The sequence below is a fragment of the Hyperolius riggenbachi genome, chromosome 11 (genome assembly GCF_040937935.1).
Source record: "Hyperolius riggenbachi isolate aHypRig1 chromosome 11, aHypRig1.pri, whole genome shotgun sequence".
NCBI lineage: Eukaryota > Metazoa > Chordata > Amphibia > Anura > Hyperoliidae > Hyperolius > Hyperolius riggenbachi.
The window spans coordinates 39,525,608-39,549,043 of NC_090656.1; the positions used below are offsets into that span (position 1 = coordinate 39,525,608).

The following is a 23,436-nucleotide window of genomic DNA, read 5'->3' on the forward strand; positions in this document are numbered from 1 at the left end:
TCCTCCTCCTCCTCCTGCCCAGATTGAGCTCCCATAAGCCCTTGCTACAGTGCTAAGGCACTCTATAAAAAGCTGTGGGTGAGGCTTGTTTATAGGGAATTGGAGTACAGTATTAAAAGAAAACAATAAAAGTACTTGGCTTGAGGAATGCCCTATATTCTATATGAAAGGAACACAATTATGCAATGAGTAAAAGTTTCTCTCGGATCCACTTTAAGTAAAATAAGAACTGTAAGGGCCATTGTGTAGTGAAACCAATTTGTGTGTGTGTGTGTGTGTGTGTGTGTGTGTTAATCCTGATTGCATTGCATTGCATTGTGATTGTCTGCATGAAAAGGCCCTAAGATTGATACCAAAATGACTCCATTCTGTAAACTAGATCCGCTAACGTATCCGCACGTGCCTGCGCCAACTTTCTTGGTTGTAAGGATTTTTTTTTTTTTTTTAGGACATTTTAATAGAATGTAGGACAAAGATTAAAATGTTTTTTTTTTCTTTTCCATTCAGTTATGAGTATTGTTGAAATTTATCACAACAATTATTTGCTGACTTCTGAATTAACCGATACCCCAGATTTGTAGGTTACTACTTAGTGCAGTACAAGGCTATAGGTGGCCACACATGATACAATAAAATGATCAGATTTTACAGCAATTCAATAAAAACGATTGTATGTTTCGAACAATCGAAAGCTTTTTTTTTTTCATTCAACTGAAAAATCTGATCGGATTTCAGTTTTTTTTCGATTTAAATCAAAGCGGAATGCCAGATATTTCTTCAATTCTACTTAAGATTGTATGGTGTGTGTTAGATTGTCAATTTATTAATATACACACCCTAGCAATTTTCTCAGAGTTTCCAATCAGTTTTATCATAATTGGAGAAAAATTGAACATAGGTGTGTGGTACATTGGTCATATTTTTGAAATGTTACAATCGGTTAGAAAAATTGATTGCAATTCTTAAATTTAACAGATATTTAAAACATTGTATGTTGTGTTGCCACCTTATGGCTCGTCAATCTGTACCATTAATTCCTGACCCTAATCGATACAGAGTTTCCATCCAATTGATAATTTCGAGCAGTTTTTGGTACAAATTGATCAAGATTACGATCACTGTGACACGTAAGTCAGTCGATCAGATTGATCAAGTCTGCCTGGAACTGACTGGGAAAATTGTAGTGTGTAGCCAGCTTTACTCCTTCCATTAGGGCCTGAGCCCACTGCTGCGTTTTTAAAGATGCATAAAAAACGCATTCGTTTTTCACACGTTTTTGAAACGCGTTAGGTGTTTTAATGTTGTGTTAACACGTTAAAATGCACGAAAACTCAATAAAAGGCTTATAGCGCATTTCAAAACGTTTGGAAAAATGCATGCGTTTTTAAAAATACAGCAGTGGACTTCTTCTACCCTTCCTCTGCGCAGAATGCTCACGGAAAGGGGAACAAGATAAAGGAGGCGCGCTGACGGCACTGCGCATGCACAGAAGCCCAAGACTGGTCCAATCAGCGAGCTTTCAGACTTGCCCGGGAGGAAAAGGAGGGACCTGCAAGACTAGGAGGGGCTGGAAGAAGCCCCAGGTAAGTAACACTGAACCTCTTCCCCCCCCCCCCCCCCCCCCCCCCCCGGCTAAGGTTCACTTTAAAGAGCAACTGTGACCAAGGATTGAACTTTATCCCAATCAGTAGCTGATACCCCCTTTCCCACAAGAAATCTTAAAATCTTCTCAAATAGATTACCCCTGTGGTCTGTACGGCTGCTATTGTTGTGAAACGCCTTCCATAGTGTGGCTGTCTGTGAACCTCGTTGCATTGTGGGAGATAATGGCTTTTTCCAACTGCCAAGCAAGCAGTATCTCCCTCTGTGCAGTAATGAATATTCCGTACAGATCACCTGACAGAACTAAAGAGGTCCCACCTAATATGGATATTGGGAATGCTGTAGATGTGATATACTTGGACTTTGCAAAGGCCTTCGACACTGTTCCCCACAAAAGTCTGGTGCAAAAGTTGAGGATGCAAGGACTGGGGAAGAGTCTGTGTTCATGGATAGGGAACTGGCTAATGGACAGAAAACAAAGAGTTGTGGTCAATGGATCGTACTCAAAATGGGAGACTGTTGGCAGTGGGGTCCCACAGGGGTCTGTTCTGGGTCCAGTGCTCTTCAATTTATTTATTAATGACCTAGTAGATGCAGTAGTGAGCAATGTTGCTATTTTTGCAGATGATACAAAATTGTGCAGAATCATCAACTCTCAGGAAGATAGTGTCATATTGCAACAGGAGCTGGATAGGATGGCTATATGGGCACATACATGGCAGATGAAATTCAATGTTGACAAATGTAAGGTCATGCATTTTGGACGTACTAATGGTCTAGCACCATACAAAATAAATGGGATACAGTTGGGGACATCAAACTTGGAGAAGGACTTAGGAGTACTCATTGACAACAAGTTTAATAATCGTACTCAATGCCAAGCAGCTGCAGCTAAAGCTAACAAAATTTTGGGATGCATTAAAAGTGAAATAAAAACTCGAGATGCTAGCATAATATTGCCCCTGTTTAACTCTAGTAAGGCCACATCTGGAATATGGAATTCAGTTCTGGGCACCACATCACAAAAAAGATATTGCAGTTTTAGAGCAGGTGCAGAGACGAGCAACAAAATTGATGCGTGGGATGGAAGGTCTCACTTATCGAGAAAGGTTAGATAAACTGGGTTTATTTAGTCTAGAGAAAAGACGCCTTAGAGGGGATCTAATTAACATGTATAAATACATCAGAGGGCAATATAATACCTTGGCGGAAGAGCTTTTTGTCCCTAGGCCTTCTCAAAGGACTAGAGGACATGATCTGCGCATGGAGGAAAAACGTTTTAACCATTTATTTAGGAAAGGGTTCTTTACAGTAAGAGTGATTAAGATGTGGAATGCATTGCCACAGGAAGTCGTTATGGCAAACTCTATACCTGCATTTAAAGGGGGCTTAGATGCTTTCCTTGCGTTGAAAGACATCCATGGCTACAATTACTAGGTAATGCCTAATGATGTTGATCCAGGGATTTTATCTGATTGCCATCTGGAGTCGGGAAGGAATTTTTCCCTTTAGGGGCTAATTGGACCATGCCTTGTAAGGGTTTTTTCGCCTTCCTCTGGATCAACAGGGATATGTGAGGGAGCAGGCTGGTGTTGTGCTTTATACTGGTTGAACTCGATGGACGTTGCATCGTGTATGGGCACCATGAGGAAAGAGCAGCTTTTGTGAGGCTTGTTCATATTGGGACATACTCAGGCAGGGAGCACACTTGTTTGCACCGGACATTGGACACCAAGGCCTCCTCGAGAATCAGGGATGTTTCGCGTTCTGTTACCACATTTTTTTTTCCTGTTGGACAACCTTCTCCCTGTGCTGGATTGATTTTTATCATTTGGCACTGTTATTGGCCCGAGGAAGCGGGCTCAGACCCGCAAAATGCGTTGCCTGTGCTAAATAAGAATCTTTTGTAAAAGATTTTTGCAAAGATTTTGTCATTGAGGTAAGCTACCTTGTTTCCCTTTTCGTTTTCAAACTGTTTTTGGAAGCTTTTATCTATCAGGGCACCTCTTTCCCCTCATTGTTCTCCGTGCAATGTGTGCGATCCCAATTACAGTGCATTTTGCTAAAATCTGGAAAACCGCAAATAAACGCAGAAAATCGGGCATTGAGAATGCCTGAGAAAACGAGGGGACAAGCATGCTCCCTGCCTCAAGTTAAAGGATACCCGAAGTGACCTGATGAGATAGACATGGGTATGTACAGTGCCTAGCACAGAAATAACTATGCTGTGTTCTTTTTTTTTTTTTTTCTGCCTGAAAATGTTAAATATCATGTATGACTCAGTCCTGACTCAAACATGAAGTGACTACAGTGTGACTCTCACTGATAAGAAATTCCAACTATAAAACACTTTCCTAGCAGAAAATGGCTTCTGAGAGCAAGAAAGAGGTAAAAAGGGTAATTTCTTATCAGTAAGGTTCACACTGTAGTCACTTCCTGTCAGGACCGAGTCAGCCACTTACATACCTGATATTTAACTCTTTCAGACAGAGAAAGAAAAAAAGGAGCACAGCATAGTTATTTGTGTGCTTGGCACTGTACATACACATGTCTTTCTCATCATGTCACATGTCATTTCGGGTATCCTTTAAAGTCGAGGAAAGAGTTTACATCCTCAGTATAATTCAGACAGATTGTAGAAAACTAACTTCAGGACTATTTATACTTTTTAAGAAAAAAAGAAAATAAATAAATGTAATGTTGTTGTTTCTTGTTGCAGCCGCGTGTTCAAGACGGACCTGGAGCTGGAGGTTCTGCGCTACACAAACCGGATCTCCAGCGAGGCCCATAAAGAGGTGAGCGGCTCCTCACCCCTCCGCTTTGTCCTGCTCTTGTTGGAATGAACAATGGTTCGTGTACCGCCATGTCCTCCTGCTGTATGCTGTCACATCACAGATAATTGTATTGACTGCGGGGAAATGTGACTATCGATTATTGTGCTCCTCGCGTCTTGTCTTCTGTGTGTGGTAATAGAAATGTCCCAGTGTAACACACTTCCATGAATAGCAACTGTGAGGTCATTAGTTCCATTAACTCCTCACTTGCCAATGCTTATGTAGGGCAGTCTACTGTGCGAGATGTATAGTGCTGTATAGACAGAGTTAAGGAAGGGCGGAAATATTTGTACATACTGTATCGATCTTATCTCGTATGCCTCTTCCTCCCTTTCCCAGTTTCACTCTGTCTCTCTCCATCCCACCGCCCCTGTATCTTCCTATCTTTCATGTCTCTCTCCCCCTTTCCTATTTCTTTTTATGTTCTTAATTTCTTGTTTCCTAAATCCATATGCACTTTATTTGGAGCTCCAAGTTATGAGATGACATCTCGGATACACAAGAAGGATGGGGCTGTGTGTGGCCAGGATGTGAGGGAGAGAAAACTATAGATGGATGGGCAGTCTGTGGACTCTCAGACTGCAGTTCATTGATGCGCCTCTTATGCTGGGTACACACTATTTACTGTCAGATCGATTATTTCCAACATGTCCGATATGCTTTCCGATCGATTTCCGGTCACGTTAATAGGAAATCGATCGGAAAATGCTCGGAAATCGATCAGAAAGCAAATCGTATGTGCTTTCTGGAAATAATCGATCTGACAGTAAATCAGCTAGAAAATCTTAGTGTGTACCCAGCATTAGTCTGACACACTCTATGGCGCAGATGTTAAAGCGGAATATAACCCAGCATTTCTTCTTTGCTCTAATAGATTATTTACAGCATATTATATACAACCAGCATTTTTGTTTTACTAGAACAGCATTCAAAGGGTTACACACAGGACTTAGAAGTTCCCTGCTGGAAAAGCTGGACAAGTGCAGATAATGTTATCTTGCATTTAATTGTATCAAGTGAAGAATGTAAATAAACAGGAGGCTGTAGTGGATACACTAAACGAAAAAGAAACAGAGACACCGGGAGCCACAATGGTGTATTATCTTTGGATAAATGGATAAAAAAAGGAGTAGTAATACTCACAAGTGTGGGTTGCTCCAGAGGCAACCACTCCCAATAGGCAGGTGGGGAGTCCTCACTCTGTCTTTTTTAGGTGGTCACAGCTCCTTCAAAGAAAACATTCCCACTGAATCGTGAGAAAACAATCCCAATGCTTGGGTTGTTATATTATGGATACCAGAAGAGTAGGAGGCGCCCTTGTTGTATATTCAAAAAGGTACTGGTCATTAAACCTTATATAGAAATAATTCACCTACCTTGTGGAAGGAGACAATATTCAGACAAGAAATCAAGTGGACTTAATGGTAAAAGCACTTCAGACAACACGTTTCACGGTACAAACCGCTTCCTCAGGTCAAAGTAAGGTGCTTTAAAAGAACAAAAATACATATGTAGGCACTCGGCATACCATAATATAATATCTACATGATCAGCCAGAAATTAAAACACGAAACATAGACCGTAATCATACGTATATGACATATACAAAAGACCATAAAAAACATTTTTATATATTTTTTTTAGAAAACATATAAGATCAACGTGTTTAAATAAATACATGCTAACAAGTTAGCGGAAAATGACACTTTGTGAAAAAAAACAATTAAAATCAATTTCCGCTAACTTGTGACAAAAAAAAAAGAAATCTTCTATGAACTCACCATACTCCTAACAGAATACCTTGGGGTGTCTTCTTTCTAAAATGGGGTCACTTGTGGGGTTCCTATACTGCCCTGGCATTTTAGGGGCCCTAAACCGTGAGGAGTAGTCTTGAAACCAAATGTCGCAAAATGACCTGTGAAATCCTAAAGGTACTCATTGGACTTTGGGCCCCTTAGCGCAGTTAGGCTGCAAAAAAGTGCTACACCTATGTGGTATCGCCGTACTCAGGAGAAGTAGTATAATGTGTTTTGGGGTGTATTTTTACACATACCCATGCTGGGTGGGAGAAATATCTCTGTAAGTGGACAATTGTTTGTAAAACAAAAAAATCTAAAAATTGTCATTTACAGAGATATTTCTCCCACCCAGCATGGGTATGTGTAAAAATACACCCCAAAACACATTATACTACTTCTCCTGAGTACGGCAATACCCATTCATTGATGTCCCCTCTGACCGGCAGTAACGGCAGCGTGCGCCGCTGCGCACGCAGTAGTGGGCGGTGGCCGCCTGCTCCAATTGACTAACTTTCGTGGCACTGGGACCTCAAATGAAGTTTCCCAGGGCGTGATTATACTGCACCTGGTGCAGTAAGTAGTTAAAGCGTTCAGTAAATCCAGTAAGAGTATTTGGTATTTACCTCAAGCTTTGACCAGCCGGTAACTCACACTCTCCATACGGTAACATTGACAGATGTAGCAGACAGCCAATATAGAGAGCAGGGCAGCCCTGCTTCTCTCCCCATTTGGTCCAATACTCTGGAGGGCAGGACTTCAGAATGCCGGAGAAGGAGACTTCTTAAAAAGGCTTTTCTGTATCCCTTTAGATGTGCATATCTGTGTACTGGTATACAGAACAGCTCCCTCTGGTAGCTACAGCACATCTAAAGGGATGCACTGGACAGAAAAACTCTTAACTCATGCACACCACTTTTGGGAAGACTCCCAGCTTCCTACCTGACCTGCTCCACAGCTGGTGAGATTACTGAGCAGGTCTTTGTTAGTTTAACAAACAAACATGCTTCAATTCACTAACTTCTACCGCATGCGGTAAATCTTAGTGAATTTGGAAAAAAAAAGTGTAAAATGCCAAGTGTGTTATTTTACCAACCTAAATTGTTTTAGCAAACTGCCCTTAGTAAATTGAGGCCTATGCTAATAAACTCAGCAGCTTGATTAATTTCAATGAATTTAAGTGACATACCACCACTAGAGTGCAGTGTTAAAGCGGTATTGTTACCATAAAAATCAAATTTCAACAGCAGCTGATCTGAGTGTATTAAGTGATAGAGATACTATTCCTGCATTCAAAACTTTTTCTGCTGTTATGGTTTGTAGTTGTCACATACTTTAGGAGCACTGGCCCTAGTGCCAAACCGTGCCAAAAAGTTGAATGCTGGGAGTTCTCTTTATAATATATTCCTCCTCTTCCATTTATTTCCCTGCCTAGATGATCACTTGTGTTTACAAGCAAGGCTGAGGTGACTCAGTGATTGGATGTGTAAATAAAAAAAAATACTCTGGTTGGAGGGCAGCTAATGAATTAACAATGAGCAAGAGAAGGGAGGGGGGGAAACAAGAGTCAGGGAGGATATGATGTCAGCATTATCGTGGCAAAATGGCCACTGCCTAGAAAAGGATTTTCTGCTTTTCCTTTGGAAAATTCACAGGAATCATTACGTGGATAGCACAATACATCTGTTATGTAAGTAGAAGTATTTATCTACTTATATATGTGTTTTTTATTTCTAGGTTAGCATGGGTGGCGCTTGTTCTTTAAAGTGCAGTGAATAATTGAGTGCGTGATTGCATGCACAATGATTCTTGACTTGCAATGTATAAAATTGTTGATTTCAAATGTCCCTCCTCCCAGTTGGATACTTTAGCGGGAATGAACCCTAGACCATGCACGCTGCTAGAGTACAGTGAGTGATCGCTCATATAAAACAAGCACATGGAGCGGATTCTGATGTATTAAGATTTACTGGTCTCAAAGTTGTTAATACAGCTCCGCTATATAAATCTATAGGGACTACTGGACTGCATACTGGTTAAAGTTGTTTTAGCCTTTGACCAAGGTTTCGAATTCCGGCTCAAGCAAGTACTTTAATCAGTGTGGAGTCTTTGGGCAAAGCTCCCTAATGATCCTAGTCGCCTATGGAGTGCGCCCTAGTGGCTGCAGCCATGAAGCACTTTGAGTCCACCAGGAGGTAAGCTCGCTATAAATGTTGTAGAGCATCCAGGAGTTTGCTTTTGGGCTGGGCCCACTGGAGCTGTTTCAGCTGTGCTTTGGAATCACCGGTTGTTCCAGAATCGCTAGGCTAATGAAAGGCAATTGGGGTGATTCTACATTAGCGATTTCCCCAAATCGCAATTGCAGGTCCTGCAGCATTTTTGGAGCGATTGGGCTCCAATACAAAGTATAGAATCGCTGGAAAATCGCTTTTTCAGTCGCTGTATAAAGAGGATCTGCAGCAATTTTACTACCCAGAATCAAGAAAAAATTAAATTACAAAACACAGTCGCTACAATTAACCTCTTAAGGATTGTTGGCTTACACCCCGCCCCCCCTAGTGACCAGGCTATTTTTTTTACAATTCAGCACTCTGCAACTTTAAGAGCTCGCTGCAGAGCCATAGAAAGCAGCACACAAATGATCCTCCCTCTTTTCTGCCCGCCAACAAAGCTTTCTGTTCTGATCACTGCTGTAATGTTTATTGTTTTATTTATTTGTTTGTTTTAAATGTTGCTATTTGCTACGGCTGTCCTCAGTACAACGCTGCTGTAGATAGCAGCGCTGTACAATATAAATAAATCACCACCGGGAGACTGATTCAAGCGGTTAAGCGCGCGATCCCCTGCAACCTCCGCCCCCAGGACTTTTCACCAATTGCGTTACGCTGTCCTGGGGTGCCGCCACGTTCACGCCAATTGACGTGAGACAGTCGTTTAGGGGGTAAAGGGGAACTTTAACCAAGGATTGAACTTCATCCCATTCAGTAGCCGATACCCCCTTTCCCACAGGAAATCTTTACCTTTTCTGGAATAATTGGGGAGGGGGGGGGGGGGGGGGGGGGTGTATGCATTGCTGATATTGTGGTGAAACCCCTCCCTCAGTGTGATGTCAGCACCTAGGTACTGACCTCCCACAGTGGGAGCCTTGTTGCATTGTGGGAAATAACAGCTGTTTCCAGCTGACAAAAAAGCAGCATCTTCCTCCACAGACATCACCTGCCAGCAGTAAAGATGTCATTATGTGATACATTTCAGAATGTAAATTAGGGAGAGGAAAGATTTTGCAATGAGCAAACACTGAGTGAATCATTTATAAATAATTATTGTAAAAATTAAGCACCTTTTTTTCATTACGTAATTTAAAAGAGCTTTAAAACCACCAGAAATCACTCTGGAAGCCGCTGCTGAAATCGCCACAAATGGCACATAGTGATTGGATTTTGTAATTTCCGGAGGGCCCTTAGAGAAATGATATAGCTTGGCTGTATGGGTTTGTCCAGCTCTGTCTGTGAGATGACACTGGCTCTATAGTGCAGCCTGTCTGTGTCAGTCATTGTTATAAATGGCAGTATGGAATGTGATTGATGAGCTGGCTAGAAGGTGTCACACAGTCTTCACTATGAATGTCATTCTGTGCCCACAGGTGATGAAGACAGCCAGAGTGGGGATGAAGGAATATGAGCTGGAGAGGTAAGTCCTTTTCTGATGATAATCCCCCAGCCGTCTCCCCATTAGCGCCTGCTCGTTAGCAGCATTTCCTGTGGTGACAGGACGGTCGTGTACCTCCAGGTGATGGGTGACCTCACACGTCCCATGCCTGGCCTGTCACACCGCAATCAGCACCTTACTCTCCATCCAGCAGCTAGAAGTGCGCTATAATCCATGATGACTCTTAGTAATGCACTATTTACCTTCTACAGCTGGGCTGAGGAATCTATGACCCCCACCCCCCATTGCTGACTGGTATCATCATTATTTAGTATTCACATAGCTCCAAGGTATAGGTATAACCTTGATGCTACAACCCCACTTCTTAATACAGCACCAGGGAGTCAACCAGTCCACACCCGTATCCACCAAGGGTGCAACAACAGTCCAAATGAAGAAAGACCGGGTCTCGACCTGGATTTTAGGCCAATTGGCCAATATTTATTTGCAGAACCACAGTGCTGGAGCACAACGTTTCGACCGGATGGTCTTTATCAAGTGCTTACCAAGTATTTGTGCAACAATCACATATATAGACAATTAAAACACACCCCACTAAGGGGCGGGCACAACACTTAAAGAGACAAGCCACATTGTATTATTATTATCACAGGAAACATTTTAGGTTATATGCCTCGTTCATGCCATTTGGCGCCAAAGTGCCAAGGTCATCAATCCACCTACTCTCCCTGCGCAGCAAGGAGGCTTGGGGGTCCACACCCTCCTGCGAGAACACCTTTTCCAGCACACACCATCTTAGGTCGCCTACTGCATGTCCACATTCGAAAAAATGACGACCCACAGGGGATTCAAATTTATCCTTAGATTTCTCATTATCCTCCTTTTTGTAATTCCTAATGCTACTCCTATGCTCATTTATCCTCCTCCTAGCATCCCTCGTAGTCTGGCCCATGTAGCCCATGCCGCAGGGGCACTTCAGCAAGTAAACAATATTTAACGTTGTACACGAAAAATTTCCTTTAATGTTAATTCTTGTTCCCTTAGCGGTATGCGTGACGTAGTCACCACGCATAATTGAGGAACAGTTCTGGCAGTTCATACATGGGAAAGTGCCCCTGCGGCGAGGGACAAACGCAGCATCAGCGTTCCTCGAATGTGGCTTGTCTCTTTAAGTGTTGTGCCCGCCCCTTAGTGGGGTGTGTTTTAATTGTCTATATATGTGATTGTTGCACAAATACTTGGTAAGCACTTGATAAAGACCATCCGGTCGAAACGTTGTGCTCCAGCACTGTGGTTCTGCAAATAAATATTGGCCAATTGGCCTAAAATCCAGGTCGAGACCCGGTCTTTCTTCATTTGGACTATTCACATAGCTCCAACATCTTCTGCAGCGCTGTACAGAGTACATAGTCATAACACTGACAGTTCTCAGAGGAGCTCACATGACGATAATGGGTATATTTATACTAACCTGGGGCTTCCTCCATCCCCAAGAGGTGTGTGGGGTATACTGTATATATCCCCATTATTGTCATGTCAGGTACACTTTAAATCCATAAGAACTTTATTCAGTGCTCCAAGTCATGTGGTCTCCAATGCACAAGAACCATGGCGCTATATGTGGCTAGGATGTGGAGAGGGACAGCTATAGACTGTCACTGTGTCATTATAAGGATATGTTGGTTTCTTTTTGAATGTGGTATGGGTGGAGGCATCCTCCTCCTGGCTTAACCATGCACTGCTACCTACATCATGTGGCTTTCCTATGAACCAGTGTGAAACGTCCCTCTAAAAGATTAAAATGACCTCTGTGCTGAGATAACGAGTTCAATCCTAAGTTTCGGCAAATAAGCAAACCGTATTTTATACCCTGACAAGTGCCTTACTTTGTTGCAGCATAATAAAGCAGTTCCTCTTTAAAATCAAAGCATGAAGGGGGGACCGTGACATCCTATCAATAGCTTGATGTGTAACAGAAGTGACATATTGAGGTAAACATGGGTACAGAAATTACTCAGCTTACTTAGAACCTGCTTGTGTCCACTTTAGGCATTTAAAGAGTTAGGGTTGTTTCCACTATATGCAGATTTGCAGGTTTCCACACTTGTGAGCTGCACGGGGAAATCCCTGTCTATTCAGTGGCTTGCCGTTCAGATTGCACTTCGGTGGCAATCTGGCCTGCTTGTAGATTTCTGTAGCACGTGGCGGTATCCCTATAGCTGTGCATGGCACAGCTTAGCGATTAGGGCTGTAGCTACGCAGCAGAACAGGAGCCAAGACCGAATATGAAACGGCTGCAGCTTCCAGTGGAAATAAGCCCTAATGCCTGGTAAATACCATGCAAGTTCCCATTAGATAGACGGGTCGAATCTACTATTTCCGACAGGTCCGATCTGCTATCCGATTGTTTTTTTTTTTTAAATCAATTTTTAGAAGTGATCAGAACATCGATTAGAAAAATGGTTGGGCCTGACAAAAATAATCCATTCGGCCTGTGTATCTGATGGGAAATTGCATGGTGTGTACCAGGCATTAAGGTGGCCATACATCAGACGACTTGTCGGCCGATCGACCATCCAATTCAATTATTATCGAACTAGATGAAAATCTGTGCCAGCAAGTGCATGCCCGACCCACAATGCAACCAATTTCGGGACGGTAATTGGTCGCATTGTCGATAGCGCATGCTGCAAGATGGCGGGCCAAAGTTGGTTGGTCGGGTGCATGGTGGGAACGGTGTGCAATTTCCTGGCCATCGACTAAACCAGTCCGCTGCTTTGCAACTGTGTAATGTTCCCCGCGTAAAGTATACATTACCTGTCCGTGGCCTCCATTTGTCCCCCGATTCTCTCTTCCGCATACATGTATGCCCCATGTGGTTTCCTGGTACGGTCGTGCGTGTGACGTCACACGCACGCCCTTACTAGGAGACCATGTGGGGCACGCGTGTATGCGGAAGAGGAATCCTGGAAGCCTGCGGGGGACAAGCAGAGGCCGCAGAGAGGTAATGTATACATTTTCTGCACGGGGGACATTACATTATGGGGGCCAGGCAATGAGGTAGCGCACAGGGCTGATTCCGGATCGATTTCAGCAAGAAATTGATCGGTGAATCGGCCTGTGGTGTATATGGGCAGTTGACAGATCTCTCTCTAATCAGATTCGATCAGAGAGCTTTGTCTCTTGGTGGAGTCTGCCCATACATCGCTAGATGTATGGCTACCTTTATGCTGGATACACACCATGCGTTTCCGCATTGGATGCGGCCGTCGATACGCGTCGATTCGATTATTTCCGACATGTCCGATTCAAGCTTCGATGGATCGTTAGGTCGATCTGCCATACTTTACATGGCAATCGACCTAAAAATCATCGAAATTCGTTCGGAAATGCCTGGAAATAATCGAATCGGCGCGTATCGATGGACGCATTCGACGCGGAAACTCATGGTGTGTATCCAGCATTAGGAGAGCTTTGTTATCTGAATGCAAATGAAACAGGGAGGCAGCAAGTGGAAAACCAGAGAAGAGTAAACATAAGAAAATTTGTTTTATCTGGTGAGCACACACTTCTGATAACAAGAGAGGCCTGCAAAATTTAAATGTTCATTATTTCTTTTTGTTAGCAGCTGAAGGAACCTGGTTTTATGTACCACTGAAGTGGCTACTGTGCATATTTCAAAAATCTAAATGTATTCCTTACGTTGAAAATAGAAATATGTCTGAAGGGAGTTTCTATATTCTATTGGTGCTGCACACATAATTACTTCATAACTTTATTTTCAGTTCAGGATTTCTATAAAACAAATCCATGGCAAAAAAAAATAAAATACAACCCTAGGAAATATATGTAGCATATAGCTGCACTGACGGATTGAAAACAAATCTGTCCACAAAACCTGCCCAACCTACGTTTCCGATCTTTTGTAGAAGTACATACTTAGCCGCTCCTCCAATGAACTTCGCCTGACAACCCCCCACCATACCCCCCCCCCCCCCCCGCATCGTCCAGTCTCATGCATGCCTCCAGGACTTCTCAAGAGCTTCTCCAACACTATGGAACGCCCTACCTTCCCCCATTAGGGGTGCACCCTCTTTCACACTCTTCAAAAAGGCCCTCAAAACGCACCTTATCACTCTGGCCTACCCCCCACTGGTGGTGCTCTAAACCCGCAGCTGAACTCTGGTCCCCTACACTTCGTGTCCCTACCTCTCCCTTTAGATTGTAAGCCTTCGACAGGGTCCTCCTCCTCGTGTCTACTACCTGTTCACACACCTCCATTACCGTACACCCATCCTATGGAACTGAGTGAACTCGACTTGCCTAATCTCCATGCTCCCCTCTAGTGACTAAGCATTACCTTGTACTCATACTGTGCTGCGTGATCTGGTTTATATGTATTTCTGTATTGTCTTATCGCTGTATGTCACCCCTAAATATTCTCTGAAACCTTAACTAACTTCCAGCGCTGTGTAATATGTTGGCGGTTTATAAATGCAATAAATAAATGTAGAGAACTCTGACCGCCTGTACATGTTTTTAAGTACACCAACACCAAGAAGAAACCATTGACTTTGGGTATAACATAAGTAAAGCATTGAAATGATTTCCAAGGGGACTTGCTAAATGAACGGCCATATGCTGTAATTGCTTGATTAGTCCCAGGTTTGTAATGAAGGAAAACGAGGCCTTTGCTCTGTGCTGCGAATTACTCGGGCAGGAAAACAGGAGTTTTTACGCAGAGTAGAGGACATTGGCCTCAATTCACTAAGCTTTATCAAACCCTTTATCAAACGATTGATAATTTACCTCATGAGTAAAATCTAATTTTGAATTCACTAAGGTGTTATAGATTTATTGAACAGTTTATCGATAAAACATTTGACAAATCTATACCACCTTAGTGAATTAAAAATTAGATTTTGCCCATGTAGTAAATTATCAAACGTTTGATAAAGCGTTTGATAAAGCTTAGTGAATCTGTACATCAAGCGTTGTCACAGTGGTCACAATGAAGGTCTGGTGTGAGTTTATGGCAATTCTTGCAGAATATTGATGGAAAGAGGTTATGGAGGCTGCCATATTTATTTCCTTATAAACAATACCCGTTGCCTGGCAGCCCTGCTGATCCTCTGCTTCTAATACATTTAGCCATAGCCCCTGAACAAGCATATGCAGATCAGGTGCTCCGACTGAAGTGTGACTAGTTTAGCCCCATGATTGTTTCAGGTGTGTGATTCAGACACTACTGCAACCAAAGAGATCAGCAGCACTGCCAGGCAACTGGTATTGTTTAACAGGAAATAAATATGGAAGCTTCTATGTACTGTCTGCTTTCATTGGCTTGCACTGATTCTGTGGGCATCCATAGCATCTGGAAAAATTGTGTCGGGAAAGCGGGCTCTACTTACTTGTCCCCTGTGTCTTCCTCCGCCATTCGGGTCCTTCTTCGCTGCTGGCACCACTACTCTGTGGACAAGCATCAGTATATAGAGGCATAGGGCTCCCATTGCCCTGCAAAAGACCAGGGGGAGTCCTCCCTAACACCAGGGATGATTATCATTGGCTCACCGAGGAATGGACCAATGTCAATCTTCCTTGAAGCTAGGGAGTATCCCCATTGGTCTTTTGCAATCCAATGAGAGCTGCTATAAAGCATAAGGTGCTGGCAGGGGTGGGCCGGATGCACAATGGGGATTAGTGTGAATATCTCTCTGGACGCTGCGATGGGGAACGGTGTGTACACTTAGGTCCGCTATCAACACACTGCTGTGCATCGGGCGTGGTCTGAAACCACTCTAAAGATCTTGGCCCACTTGTGTCCCCCCTCCCCTAGTGCTTCCAATGGCTGTTCAGATGATCTTGTGACTCTCACTACAGCTGTCTGTCAGTTACACAGTCGCCTGTTACATCATTTTTCAAGTGGAACTTCTTGTATTGGAGAAGAACTGTACCTCTTGTGAGAAAGTCCCCCTGTGAGATGTCTTTCCTTTTTGTAGGCGTTTCTCTGGTTCCGCTTCTGAGACCATGGCATGTTCCATGTGTCTCACCTTCCAATGTCGGTACCAAAGCCCGCCCTTCCCCATAAATGGCACATTGGTGAGGTAAGGGGAGTGGGAGTGGCTTTCACTGACAGATCTGTTGTAGGGATGATCAATGAGATGCAAATATTTCCAATTCATCCAAGATTATGTACATTTTTATGCAAGTATGTGCAGCATGAAAATGGACCAATCATTTTAAATCTTGGTGGAGCTTGATTGGTTCATTTTCAGGCTGCATATATTTGCATAAAAAATTACATACTCCTGTATGAACTCGGAAATATTTGCATTAATTGATCATCTCTACTCCTTGCCCTGCAAACTATTTCACACTTCCATTTACTGAGAGGGTGTGGCTAGTAGTGGACTCTTGGGGTAGCTGGAGAATGTCACATGAGAGTGGGGCTATCACAGTGTCAGAGCTAGAGAGGACACCCATTAAAGTGAACCAGAGACGAAGCACCCTCATGTATTTTACCATATAGATCAGTGGGAACATTAGAGAAACCACCTACCCTGCTTCATCCACTGTTTCATTCTGCACTGCACAGCTTGTTTCTTATCAGACCTGATAAAATCCCCGACTGAGCATCCAGTCTGGCTTTGCTATAATGACTCAGCTATAATGATTCCTGAGCAGAGCCAGCAGGGGGCAGGCTTGGGCTTGAAAAGACATGAGAGAACACAGACTGAGCTATAAATATTCCTGAACAAAGCCAGACTGAATGCTCAGTCGGTGATTTTATCAGAGCTGATTAGAAGCAGGCTGAGTAGTGAAGAATGAAACAGAGAGCAGGGTAGGTGGTTTCTCTAATGTTCCCACTGATCTATATGGTAAAATACATGAGGGTGCTTCGTCTCTGGTTCCCTTTAAGGAAAGAAAAGAATTAAGATGTTCATGAGTCGGCTAGTGTGGTGTGTGCCCTGGTAATGCTGCAGATTATAAACCTGCTTTTTCATTTGTTTTGTTAATAATAATAATTCCAGTATTTGTATAGTGCTTTTCTTCTGGTGGACTGAAAGCGCCAGAGCTTTAGCCACTAGAAGGCACTCCGGGGCAGTAGCAGTGTTAGGGAGTCTTGCCCTAGGTCTCCTTACTGAATATGTGTAGGCCACAGGTGTCGAACTCCAGGCCTGGAGGGCCAGATCCATGCCAGTGTTTAGGATGGACTGAGAAAGAGAGGAATGTGTTCTACCTGATGGACCACTGATGGACCTGATACAAACCGCCTGTGTAGGACGCTCCAGCGACGGGAGTGTGAAGGAGGATGCAGGTGCAGTGGCTGTTGACCTGCAAGTCGGCGATAACGAAACTAAGCCACAGCAGGGGATCGCACGATCGCTTTGTCCTTGCCTGGGCACAGGGGGCCGGTAGAAGCCCCAGGTGAGTTAAACTCCCCCTTTTTTTTTTAAATTTCATTTTTTTTTTTTTTTTTTTAAAGTAAACCAGAGCTGTGGCTAAACGAAGATTTAGTACTCATCAGCGGCTTCCTCCAGCCCCATAAACAAGTGTGAGTCCCTCGTCGGCCTCCTGCGGTCTGCCGTTCAGCCACGATCAGCCCCGGTAACTTGCACAGTTGCGTCATTCTGGGTCTACTGTGCATACGCTGGAGGTCCACGCATGCGCAGAAGACCCAGACTGGACTGAGCCAGTTTCTTTTAGGCCTTGTTCACATTGCGTTCCGCTTGTGTGTCCGTCCACTGGGGGGGAGGAGGGGTTTGAGGCGTTTTTTTTTTTTTTTCCCCCAATTCTTGGCGTTTGGGTGGGTGATTCGTTTTTGTGGTTAGCGGTTTCCTACGCATTTGTCCCGAGCATTTTGGTAATTCACTCCCTGACGCAAATCAGGAAGTGATCTTTGATCTTAAAAACGTGAACGCACTCGCTCCACAAAGTGGTTTTGTGAGCGTTTTGCGTTTTTTTTTTATACCTTCCATTGAGACGAAATTGCCTCACAAATGGCTCAAGCTCCGCTTTACAAAGCGGAGCGCAAACGAGCCGCTCATATGTGAACTATCTCATACAGAATCATTGTGTAAGCACTTTCAGGGCGATTTTGAAAAATCACCTGCGCTTAAAAAATATTAAAACCGCCTGCCGTGTGTTTAAAGAAGGAGTAATTTCCCTTTAAATTGACAAGTTTTCCTGTATTGAATTTTCTTGCAGAAATAGGAAACCAGCCATCGTATCGGTTAATAAAAGTTATTCTAGCTTATTTACCATGGAGTAATTACCTTGAACAATCTTCTTCTTGCCTGCTCCATTTCACTCTGATAGCCACTTGCGCGGTGCGGCTGGTTATCGGGGAGGCAGATAGATGTGGAAGGAGCCATCAGATACGCGCTCAATTGTCCATGGCGACACGGCTCTGCCTAGCGTTTCTGCTCGAGCTTCTGCGGCGCCTCATTTCACCAGCGCTGCTGAGCGATCCTCTAATTAACACGGCTGCTTGTGATGTAATTGAAGTGCAGGTTCTGCTCTAGATGACTTTTTTACTACACGGCAAAGTGATGACGCCGGCCATTTACACGGATGGGAGCGTTTTACACACAGGATCCGCTGATTGGCACACGCCGGAGTTCCTGTGAGAGGACCCTAAACTTCAGATGGATTCTTGGAGAGGTTTAATAAAAGGTCTATGTACAGTAATCATGCAGTACAAGCGCCATGTACCCATAGAGTGTATCTGCATTATTACTCACAGTACTCCAAGCGCAGCAGAATCAACCGTGCTGTATTCTGAGAAGGAAATTGTGATATAAAAAAATGCGGCGTTGCCACTTCTACCCAAACCGGGAAAGGAGACGCGGCCTTGGAACGAGCACTGAGCGAGAACGAACAGCATTTGTGATTGACATGTATACCTAGCCTGCATGTACAGATTTTTTTAACAAACACTGTAAAAACAGCGCAGGAGATTTGGGCGCCACCATAGGCCATAATAGGAATTACAACTATAGCGTCGCTCAGTAAGTAATTTGGGCACTTTCCAAAGAGGGAGCACAAATTACTACAAAAATACTGTCATTCGGCCGCCAGCAATAGCTGGCAGCCAAATTATATCTTCCCCCTCTATCCATGGTGACCTGGAGGGGGAAGAGTAACTAGCGCCGCCGGGACTTGTGCAGGAGCAGGGTGAGCCGTTTATCGGCTTTACCCTGCACTCAAATCTCTTGGTGGCTGAATAATAGGTACACTTTTACCCCTAGATGGTGCTCATCAATGGTTCAATCTCCCAAACAATAGACTGTACGATCAATCACATTGGGTACCGTTCCCTCGATCTGAATTTTATGCCCAAATTATTGTTTCTGAACAATTCAGGTGATTGTACCATTCATGGGCACCTTAACCTCCTGAGCGATAATCCCGAGCTGAGCTCGGGGTATATCGCGCAGGAGGATTTCTCAGGCCCTGGTGGGCCGATTTGCATAATTTTTTTTTTGTTACACGCAGCTAGCATTTTGCTAGCTGCGTGTAACTTCCGATCGCCGCCGCTCACCGCCGATCCGCCGCCGCTCGCCGTGCCGCGCAGCCCCCCCCCCCCTCCCCGACCCCTTGCGCAGCCTGGCCAATCAGGCCAGGCAGCTCTGAGGGGTGGATCGGGACTCCCTCTGACGTCAAAGACGTCGGTGACGTCATCCCGCCCCATCGCCATGGCGACTGGGGAAGCCCAGCAGGAAATCCCGTTCTGAACGGGATTTCCTGCTTACTCTGATCGCCGAAGGCGATCGGAGTGGGTGGGGGGATGCCGCTGTGCTGCGGCTATCATGTAGCGAGCCCTGGGCTCGCTACATGATTTAAAAAACAAAAAATTTTAAAAAATAGTGCTGCGCCACCTCCTGGGCGATATAATTGTATCGCCCAGAGGGTTAAAGCACACCTGAAGCAAAAAAAAAAAAAAGTATGATGTCATGAATTGTATGTGTAGTACAGAAAATGAAGAGAAAATTAGTAGCAAAGAAAAGAAAGAAGAGTTTCATATTTTTATTTTCAGTTATATAGCTTTTTTCTATAACACTGCATCATTCTCTCATATTTGCAGTATTAAAACAACACTCTGTTTTTTAAGCTATAAAACAAAGCAGAAATAATAACCCTTTGAACGTTCCTGCAGTAAAACCTTTTCTCGAGCGGTCACTCACTGTTTCTTGGCTATTTAAAGAGAACCCGAGGCGGGGTTCTGAGAATAAAATCCACATACTGTGGATTTCATTCCCAGAACCCCGCCTCGGGTTCTCTTTAAAGGGAACCTAAACTGAGAGGATATATGGATATTTCCTTTTAAACAATACCAGTTGCCTGGCAGTCCTGCTGAACTCTATGGCTTCAGAGATGGCTGAATCACACACCTGAAACAAGCATGCAGCTAATCCAGTCTGACTTCAGTCAGAGCACCTGATCTGCATGCTTGTTCAGGGGCTGTGGCTGAAAGTATTAGAGACACAGGATCAGCAGGAGAGTCCGGCAACTGGTATTATTTTAAAACGAAAAATCCATATCCATCTCAGTTTAGGTTCCCTTTAAGTGCTTTAGAAAACCGGACTGTATATGACCCAAGTTGCCTCGATTAGCTCAGAGATGCTCTTTTGCATAGATAAACGCTGAAGTTTGTTTTAATTCTTTCTGTACTGGAAAACAATGAGACTTTTTTTTTTCTTTGCTACTAACGTTCTATTTCTTAGCTGCACTACGTATTCAATTCATTATTTCAGAAGTTTTTTTTTTACTTCCAGGAAAGGCCTTATTAGGATTACTACTATTGGTACATACATTTTTCTTTTGTGGTCTCGTTCAGGTTCAATTTAAACAAAAATGCAAACCCATATTTTGCTGCACTGATGTCCTGATACTGTTATTTCTTTTTTTTAAATGGAAAGGAGAAATGGCCACTAATTTCTTCGAGACACAGTCTGCTTACTTAATAGTTTCATTTAGAAGGCAGGCGGTGGAAGAAATACATTTCAGCACTGACTCCATCGAGGAGAGAAAAAAATATTTACTCTGACCAAAAATGATTTTTGTAGCATGAAGACTCCCCTCAGGACAGGCGGACATCTGTAGAATAATTAGTGAGCGGTACGGATCGTCCCGGGGAGGTCCGGCAGCCATGGAAGACAATGCATGTGTGAAGGGAAATCAGGCTGGCGTCGAGAAGGAAAACGTTTTCGGTTCTTTGCTGTTGCGCAGTGCAAATATCTGTGACCCACGCCTGGTCCCTGCGGGAGCAATTATTTTGCTTGCTGCACCCGCCTTACTGAATATTACCGGCTGTCAAAGGAAAGTTTAACCCCTCTTAGTCTTAAATGATAATTGCCTAGAAGGAGCGGGGTATTGGGAGTCTTCTGAGATGCCAATAAAGAGGATATAACCTGCTGCAATCTGCAGACTTATTATTCACAGCTCAGTAACGGAGCAGAGAGCCGGGAGCTAAGAAAAGGTACGCTGGCGAACCTAGGAGGATGTGGAGCGCTATGGAAGTCAGTAAAGCGTTCATAGGTAACACAGTGGCATGACTATTCCAGCCCTCGGGTATAGTGGGGTATTAATTAGAGACAGTTAGTCTAGTGTGATAATGCATGCGCTGTATTATTGGTACCTCATTAAAGCAACACAGATAAAAGTTTGGTGAGATGTTGGGGTCACACCTTACGCACTTCCAGCCTTCTCCATCTTAAACTAACCTCTAATATTAGTGGAAGCACGGTGGCGTAGTGGTTAGCTCTCTCGCCTTGCAGCGCTGGGTCCCTGGTTCGATTCCCAGCCAGGGCACTATCTGCAAAGAGTTTGTATGTTCTCTCCGTGTCTGCGTGGGTTTCCTCCGGGCACTCAGGTTTCCTCCCACATTCCAAAAAACATACAGATAAGTTAATTGGCTCCCCCCCCAAAAAAAAATTGGCCCTAGACTACAGTACTTACACTACATAATATAGACATATGGCAATGGTAGGGATTAGATTGTGAGCTCCTTTGAGGGACAGTTAGTGACAAGATATATATATATATATAATCTGTACAGCGCTGCGTAATATGTCGGCGCTATATAAATACTAAATAATAATAATAGTACTGTATGCTTAAAGTGAATGGGAACCGCATTTAAAAAAAATGAAGCAAATACTTACCTAAGGAGAGGGAAGGCTCTGGGTCATATAGAGCCTTCCGTCTCCTCTCTCGCTGCTCTCTATCCTGTGCTGGCTCCCCCCCCATTTCAATCCCCCACCGAAAGGGTATTTGGAAGCCTTCGGGAGCCGTGTCCTCCCAAAGACGTGCTCCGTACTGCACAGGCGTGAGCGTGCAAGAGAGCGTGCTTGCGCAGGTGCAGTACAGGGCCACCCTTCTTCAGGAGCACTCTGGCTCCCTAAAGACTTCTGAAGCCTCCTTCGGCCAGGCAAAGCAGTATTTGACTAATTTAGTCACATACTGCTACCGGGCGAGCCAGCACTGGAACAAGGGGACCAGGAGAGGAGCGGGAAGGCTCTATAGGACCCAAAACCTTCCCTCTCCTTGGGTAAGTATCTATCTCATTTTTTTAAATGTGGTTCCCATTCACTTTAACACTGGCCACAGCTTACAGTGAGCATGTCCAACACACACACAGCACCCCATGCCAGACCCCAGTAACACACGGCACCCAATGACAGAAGCCAGTAACACATGGAACCCTATGATAGACCCCAGTAACACACAGCACCCCATGCCAGACCCCAGTAACACATGGAACCCTATGATAGACCCCAGTAACACACAGCACCCCATGCCAGACCCCAGTAACACACAGCACCCCATGCCAGACCCCAGTAACACACAGCACCCCATGCCAGACCCCAGTAACACACAGCACCCCATGCCAGACCCCAGTAACACACAGCACCCCATGCCAGACCCCAGTAACACACAGCACCCAATGACAGACCCTAGTAACACACAGCACCCCATGCCAGACCCCAGTAATACATGGCACCCCATGATAGACCCCAGTAACACACAGCACCCCATGCCAGACCCCAGTAACACACAGGACCCCATGCCAGACCCCAGTAACACACAGCACCCCATGCCAGACCCCAGTAACACACAGCAACCCATGCCAGACCCCAGTAACACACAGCACCCCATGACATACCCCAGTAACACACATCACCCCATGCCAGACCCCAGTAACACACAGCAACCCATGACATACCCCAGTAACACACAGCACCCCATGCCAGACCCCAGTAACACACAGCAACCCATGCCAGACCCCAGTAACACACAGCAACCCATGTCAGACCCCAGTAACACACAGCAACCCATGCCAGACCCCAGTAATACATGGCACCCCATGATAGACCCCAGTAACACACAGCACCCCATGCCAGACCCCAGTAACACACAGCACCCCATGCCAGGCCCCAGTAACACACAGCGCCCCATGCCAGACCCCAGTAATACATGGCACCCCATGATAGACCCCAGTAACTCACAGCAACCCATACCAGACCCCAGTA

At 44.4% G+C, this 23,436-nt stretch overlaps 1 protein-coding gene across 1 annotated transcript in view; it reads left to right on the top strand.

The window, feature by feature from the left end:
* Positions 1-23,436, top strand: part of PEPD (peptidase D) — a 419,775-nt gene that overhangs the window by 149,232 nt on the left and 247,107 nt on the right. Inside the window, exons 8-9 of the mRNA XM_068260589.1 lie at positions 4,322-4,397; positions 9,876-9,922. Of these exons, the coding sequence (XP_068116690.1) occupies positions 4,322-4,397; positions 9,876-9,922 (123 nt within the window). The remainder of the gene's footprint in view (positions 1-4,321; positions 4,398-9,875; positions 9,923-23,436) is intronic.